This window comes from Ixodes scapularis, unplaced genomic scaffold (assembly GCF_016920785.2).
Source record: "Ixodes scapularis isolate PalLabHiFi unplaced genomic scaffold, ASM1692078v2 PGA_scaffold33__2_contigs__length_1026942, whole genome shotgun sequence".
NCBI lineage: Eukaryota > Metazoa > Arthropoda > Arachnida > Ixodida > Ixodidae > Ixodes > Ixodes scapularis.
Genome location: NW_024609861.1, coordinates 264,354 through 271,939, shown reverse-complemented (window position 1 = coordinate 271,939; position 7,586 = coordinate 264,354). Strand labels below are relative to the sequence as shown.

At 41.0% G+C, this 7,586-nt stretch overlaps 1 protein-coding gene across 1 annotated transcript in view; it reads right to left on the bottom strand.

Annotated features, from left to right (window-relative positions):
• Window positions 1-3,230: 3,230 nt before the first annotated feature.
• The window catches only part of LOC115332800, a 52,764-nt gene continuing 48,408 nt past the window's right edge, over window positions 3,231-7,586 (bottom strand). The window contains exon 7 of the mRNA XM_040215433.1: window positions 3,231-3,294. Within this exon, the coding sequence (XP_040071367.1) occupies window positions 3,277-3,294 (18 nt within the window). The 3' untranslated portion in view covers window positions 3,231-3,276. The remainder of the gene's footprint in view (window positions 3,295-7,586) is intronic.

The following is a 7,586-nucleotide window of genomic DNA, read 5'->3' as shown; positions in this document are numbered from 1 at the left end:
CGTGATTTCTGACGCTAAGCGTTCAAAGTACACGCCCTGCCGTTTTTGCTGTTTAAGTGAGTCGTGTTAATGATTTATCGTTTGAGTTGACCACAAGGAATAAGACTTCCAAAAAAAATGAATTGTTTTAAATAAAATATGTTTTATTGGGTCTAAACACGCCATCACGAACTCATTTTTTACATACAGCCTGCTGTGAGGCCAAACCAGGTTCGTAGTCAACGAAAAACTACGAACACTTTTCAGTATTAGAAATGTTAGCAAGAAATCACACACATTTTTACTGTAAACAGCATACGTGTAGAATCAGTTCAATTCATCGATATGTTTAACAAAGAAAAAAGGAGTTCCTAACTAATTAATGTTGAAACGATGAGGCACAGTACATTTGTTATGCGTCGTTCTGTTTGCATTTTTGAAGTTTGCACACGTAACATATTCTTGCGAATATCAATAAGGTAAACGCCATGTAGCAATTAAAAAAATTAGTTTAATCGAGTCAACATTATACCGGTTTACTTATGGTCAAACGGTTCGCATCGGACTTGAGTGGGGAGACACCTGTAAGTCGATAGCGTTTGTAAATAAATCTGACAGCTTTACTTTCTAATGGTTTTATTTCGGGAATGTTTCGTTGTGTAAATGGTTCCCAAAATATGATTGCTTATTCAACCGTTCCTAAAATCACTGATATGCTCCTAATTTGGGCTCTGGACCGGCGAATTTTAATTTCCATCTAAGTGTCCAAAACATTTGTTTTGGCACATATTGGAGATATCGTTTACGTGTGCATTCCAGTCCAGATTCAATATCGAAAGAGCGCCTTGGTGTTTGTAATCATGTACACATTTTAAATGAATAGTCTCAACACTTTTGGTGAACTGCGCATGTACTTTGTTTGCGTTTTGTTCATGTATACTGTTTTGTTTTTGTTCATTTTCGCGTCACACCAGCTTGTCAATTTCTGTAAATACTCATTCAACGTCTTCTCATCATATGTTTGTATTTCTGAATATGTAAGTGTATCGTGGCCAAAATGTTTAATTTTAACCCCAGACTAAAATCCTCGGCTCATTTCGCTGATATATAAAATTAATAGCAGCGGCCCGAGAACAGATTCCTCATGCACTCACAATATATCGGATAAGTTTCCTGACATTGTACTAATCAACTGCACAGAATATTAGTTCTTTCTAAACCTAGAAGGCGAAAATAATAAATTTATTTCCAGAAAATTAGGGTCATTCTTGTAAATGTGTAATCAGATTTTTCAAGCAGTACAGCGTAAAAAACAAGTGTAACGCGTCCTAAAAAAAAAGCGTAAAAATATGAGATGCGACATTCTTACTTTTTCCTTTGTCACCACACCTTTTCTTTTACGTTGAAGACAAACTATTAACCTGCTCAGAATATACCGATATTTACAAAAGTACATAGTGATCGATCTTTTAATCAATGAAGTGCTCATACCTAGAAAGAACGTAATTAGAGCTTTTGGGAATGCAGTTGTCCGCTAGGCGGCAAAACAACCGGCTGTCAATTATGATGATAACTTAGTGCGTGCGTCATCTAGCCTCCATTAAGAAAGTGGAGGGACCTATAGTGCATAAAATAAGTTCATCATCTGAAATGGTCTAGAAAAGCGTTACGTTCAAGTACCTTCATGCGAATTATAAGATCAAAATCTTTATACGTTAACTGCGCAAGAGGTCCACCTTGCATATTCTGGACCATGGGAAGCCATACGCAAGTTATATTTTCATCAAAAAGCGGAAGGAGAGAGAGAGAGAGAAAAAAAAAGTATTTATCAATGTATTAACAATTGTACAAAATGAAGTTTAAGACGTATAGAGGAATAGGCAAAATGTGAATGTTTAGATCAAGAAGCATGTACAGGGTGTTCAATTTTTAACTTAAATTCATCTTGAATATATATCTTTTTTTTTTTTAAGGAAACAACGTGAGAAAAGAAAACGTTAATCTGGTCTATGCCTTTGAGTTGTATGCCTCGGAGAACATTATATATGGGGTTTATTGTCACAATGAGCTAGAATGTGATAATCAACTTTCTAATTATTCAGAATAAACACATGTTTCGGTTAGAAACTGGCTGAGCATCATCCAACGCTACTAAATTTCTTAATTTTGGAAACCTTTCAAGCATGTGGTAAGCGTGAGGCAAGGCTAGAGTTTCCACTCGTGCAAGAGGCGCAACGCGCGCGGTCTGAAAACATGGATGAAAAGCCTTATTGAAAAATCTCATTTGTGTGAGAATTTTTGTGTCCAATAAACACATATGAATCATACAATATATATAAGAACATATAAGAACATATGATAACCATATAAGAATTATATAAGAACTATTAAGACTGTAAGAACCATTCGAATTTTGTTATAAGTTTCTTATATGGTTCTTATATGTACTTATATTTTAAATTGTTCTTTCATATTTCTTCCATGTTTTTATAGATTTTGTATGAATCATATGTGTTTATTGGACACCAGACATTTCCCATAAAATAGAATTTTTCACTAGGAACGTTATTATCCGCGTTTTCAGAACACAAGAGTCGGGCCTATTGTTCGACTGAAAACCTTACCTTACCCCTGCGCTTATTACGTGCTTCACATTTTTTACTAAAATTGATCGAGTTAGTGGTTTTATATGACTCTCATCAAAATTCTTAGTGGAGACGTATGTTTGCTTTCAGTAATTAAAAGCTTAATTACAAAATGTTAGATATTTATTTACCTACCTGCGACAATTATGCCGCCCTGTTAAGCCCGCTTGTCAGTTTAACTTACCTGCAAAGGCCTCATTACTTTGCATTTCACGGCTTTTCTTTAACTAAATCTGTTGGAGTTTCAATCAAACGCTGTGTCAGAATAAAACGCAAAAAAAAACGAGCGCTAGAAAAGAAAACAAGCAGCCATTAAGGTTTCATTCATATCCCAGCGGGTTTTGTAGAAGCATCTTGAATAGGGAAACAAATAAAAATTATTTTATCGCATGGCCGTTATAGGATCCGCAAATGGTAGTCCGGAAGATCGTGCCATGAACTCGGAACATACTCGTACTGTAAAGCATGACTCCGCCGACAGCAACTGAACTATTAAACAAGCACAACACATTATGAACCAGTAAGTCCCTATTCCAACTCCTCGTAATCCCCGCCTCAGCATTTGGTTCGAACATCTTAGTTGCATGAAAGAAACACGCTACTTACTGCGGACATAATTCACAGCATGGGGCAACGAGAAGATGGGAGCCATTCAGGGAGGAGTTTTGATCTGGAAAACAGAGCAAGAAACGACAATTGGCAAGTATATCAACCTATTAAATATTAAAAAAAAAAAAAAGAAACGCGAACATTCTACGCACTCACAAGGAAGGCACGAGCGCCGAAACATCTCTTCTGAATGGTCGTTATTTCCTGCTGCTTTTACGGAACCCAACTATGGATCAGGTCTACATAGTAGCTCCCTTCTCACACAAAGTATTGCACGCAATGTTGTGATAAGAAAAGTGGAAAAAATGATTTAAGCTGGTGAAAGTATACATTCCTTGGGAATTTATGACACTGCTTTTCATTACGTGCCACACATTTGATTGTGTGAGGCTATGGCCGCCGAGGTGCCACTTGAGCCTATAGCAACTCAAGCCACGATCAACGATGCACAACATACATCAGTGCAGACGCCTCGAGCGAATTGTGCTAGGGACTCTAAACACCGCCCCCCCCCCCCCTCCCTAGGAGGGATAGCCTTAGTATGGTTAGCGGATCCTCAACCTGCCCCAAGGAGCAGACACGCTGAAGATCGACAGGCAGCCACAGGGGCAGACGCTTGTGTCTTGGCGTCGCCTCGCGCTGGCATTGCGTTCGACGTGGGACGCTCTCAGAAGAAACTTGCAGGTCATGTATGGTGTAGGCGGTATTGTTCAACGTTACCCCGAAGGCAAGGCGTACACGTCCCCTATACCGTCGTCACAAAAGAAGAGCAAGCTATAGCTTGCGTTCGCGACATCAGAAATGCGTCGATCCCTAACGCATTGGGGGTGTTTCACAACGCACGCAACGCTGGCACGCTTCGGTGTGTTCTCAAATTCAAGTGGGTGTAGGCGATCCAAAGAAATGACGGCGTAATATGTTGTAAGGTGACTGCAACGCGTTTCCTACCGTAGTCACGGATATGATAAGAACGCAAGGGCGTGTCTTTTGAATGCCTGACATCCACCAAGTGCTCCATGCCTTCTGCCGTGCTTCGGCCACGCGCGCGCGCGCTCAAGGTGCACGGGACGCTGAAGCATTCTCGAAGGTAAAGGACGTTTGCGTGACGCGATAGAACTGAAGCCCCTATTCGCCGTTTTCAACTAGCCAGAGAAAGTGCGTATGGCGCGCCCTCTTTTCTATTTCCGCCAGATGACGCCAAACCTTGCTATATTGGCTGCATTTGATTCTGGCCCTGACACAGCAGCAAACGTGGAAGCGGGAGACGCCTACTATAATGTTGGTCGCTCTTCATGTTGACAGTTCGCGGTAGCTTCAATAGCCCGTAGCCTGTACGCCGAGACAACAGCGACGCTTGACTTCGGCACTTGTTCTTCAAATACGGTAACAATTGAATTCGAGGCAGCATGCTTATATTGCCTAGATTTACAAAAGCAGGTTTTACTATTGCTCTGAATTATCGATGTTAGTATGGCTTTACTACTTCACAGCGCATAAACTTTTCACAAAATGAGACGTTTATGCGCTGTGAAGTACCAAAACATGAAAAACCAACCACCTCAAGCTGCGGTGTTAACAGGATAGAATGGTGTTTTGCATTACTCTCTTTAAATTTCCAGGGTAACATTTTTTTGCGAAGTTTTGATTTTGTATGACGACCTTATCAGGAAACAACTTTACAAATTCGTCCAAAATCAAGAATATTAGGTTCAATTTGCTAGTTTACTTCCTCTCACATGCATTTATTTAGTAGCTTGGACGTCAAATATCCGCTCCTACGCACCGTCCATGAATACCAGCGATCGCAAAAAGACCGTCGACAAAATCCCAGCCGACGAATTTACTGCCATCAACTCATCAGCTCGCCAATGAAACCTTCCGCGTAAGCGGTCAGCCAAGTACACCAACGTAACGCGGCCAGTGAAGCGGCAGCTGCACCCTAGAAACTAGCTCCCCATAAGGCTTAGAAAAATCAGTGTGAACCATCGATATACATATTTAACGTGACACCATTAGCGAAAAAAAAAAAGCAATCCCCGTTACTTTAAGTTTCGTTTTAATGCGGAAAGGCCACCATAAAAAAATGCTACAGTGCGATCAAAATTTCTCAATGACTCAGCTTGTCTATACTTCATTTCGCAATAGTTCAACCGTAGCCCACGTGAAAATCAGACGTGCGATTCAAGCAGCCTCAAAAGTGCATTATCGTGGCACTCGTTTTCTATCTGCGTTTTCTGTGGATGGCTAAATAAATCACGTAGAAAAAAAAGGCAGAATCACGACGCAGTCATAGTTCGTGATTGCCTTAGCCGATGATGTCAAACGTGCTAAGACGAGTGCCGTAACGATACGTTTTTGTTGTTCCTCGATTGGAGACATCGGATCGTATCGTTAGCTGCGGCCGAACTTAATATGAAAGGAAGTATAATATAAAGGCCCGTTCACACACTTGCAACCCAGTACGACCGAGAGAGACTCGACCTGTTGAAACCTCTTAAAATTTCCTCAGACGACAGAAGACACTGGCACCCTGGCGCCGTCTATACGTTGACCCTGGAACGGCATTTCACAAGAGCGAAGGGTTTAGAGGATTTCAGAGGTCCAATGTGCGTAATACATATGAGAAGGCTCGTTTATAACGCTGACAAATGTTTTTCGAGCTAAGAGAGAAAGGATATTGCGCGAGAGAAATAGAAAATATGTTGGACCGCCAAGATTACACTGCTACCCGATAGGTGGCGCCAGTGTGTCCTCTCGCCGTAAGAGATATTAAGAGTTGCCAAGGCACTCGGTTCAAAGAGGTCGCAAATGTTCGAACAAAAAATAAGAAGTAAGAGAAACACACCGATTTATTTGTAAATTGCAAAACAATATCGGCTATGTTGTGTCTTTGTTGCAAGTTGCGCCTAATGTGTATACTCTCGTCGCAAGAGATATTAAGAGGTTTCAAGGCACTCGGTTCAAAGAGGTCGCAAGTGTACGAACGAGAGTTAAAACGTAAGAGGAACACACAGATTGATTAGTAAAATGAAAAAAAAAGCGGCTATGTTGTGTCTTTGTTGCAAGTGGTGTCTAAAATGTTTGGTGTCTTACTTACACAGCCGGTAATTAAGGATGTTTTGTACTCCATTTCGGCTCAATTTGATTGGCAGGCACGCATGTGCCAGGGGCTGCCCACGGTCCTTTACACGGCGGCAGAGGCGGTCAAAAGTATCCCCCTTCTGACTGAAATACTAAAAACGTTTTCACTTATCCCCCTAGTTTCCTGAAAGGCTGGGCTGAGTTTCCCTCGTCTTGCAACGCATGCTACACACATGCAGAAATCGAGCTCCCTATGAGTTTGAAAAGATTTGCGAAACAATGATGTCGGCCAAAGCAAAGCCCGTATCCCGTTCCCTGGTATACAATTTGGTGCTTCGCTAATTTACATTTCGTTTCACAAGTAAACTTTAGTTCCCGGAGATGCAAACTTCCTCTGATGAAAATAACTTCTATTTTATTTCTTCAGACTCGAAAACATTTGACACCATGTACTTTTTGTTCTTTCCTGTCTTTCTCTCTTTCCATATTTCTGTCTTTCTGTCTTTCTCAAGTTAAAATCGCGGTCGCTTGTAGCCGCTGCCCACGACAGGGCTCCGTAAATTTTCAAATTTAAGAAAGCGTCGGTGCGATAGCTTTGTTTATTATCAATAGAAAGACTTGCGGTGGATTGTCACGTGACCAGAGACGCAGGGCGGACGCCATTCTGTTGTTTGTTGTCGGCACATGTCCAGCTGTTGAAGTGTCGTTGCGCCAATATAAAAAAACGAACCTCTTGCCGGCGTCATCACACATGCGCTGTACCTCATTCAACAGACAGATGAAGTCCCGATCCGCTCGATATCGTGAAACGCTTTACTTAATGACTAATCGAAACGCACGAACAGAGCGTCCTTTGGAAACAAGTGAGATAAGTTTCTAAAGTCATCGATGGTGCCGGTACTAAAGAAATACCGTTTTCTTTTTTCTGATTTCCTAAAATTTCAAAAAATGCGAATTGATGAAGTTCCTCCTTCATAGTTTGCATTTTGAAAACGACGGAAACAATTGCGCTCTTGAAAACACCCACCATGTTTTGGGGCAGCTGTTTATCTCCGTAATACTCAATTTCACAAGCATCTGCACTGTTGAAAAATGAACGGGCGCAAGCGCGCTACTTTGAAGAAACATTTTTATGCTTGAATTGTTGTACAAAACATTCTGTTGAGCAAGGCTCATTCGCCTCTGCCTTTGTCTACTCTGAAGACATTTGCGGGGCAAACTATACTTGCGTAATTTATAATTAAAACCGTAAAACTAAGGTACTTAAATGTC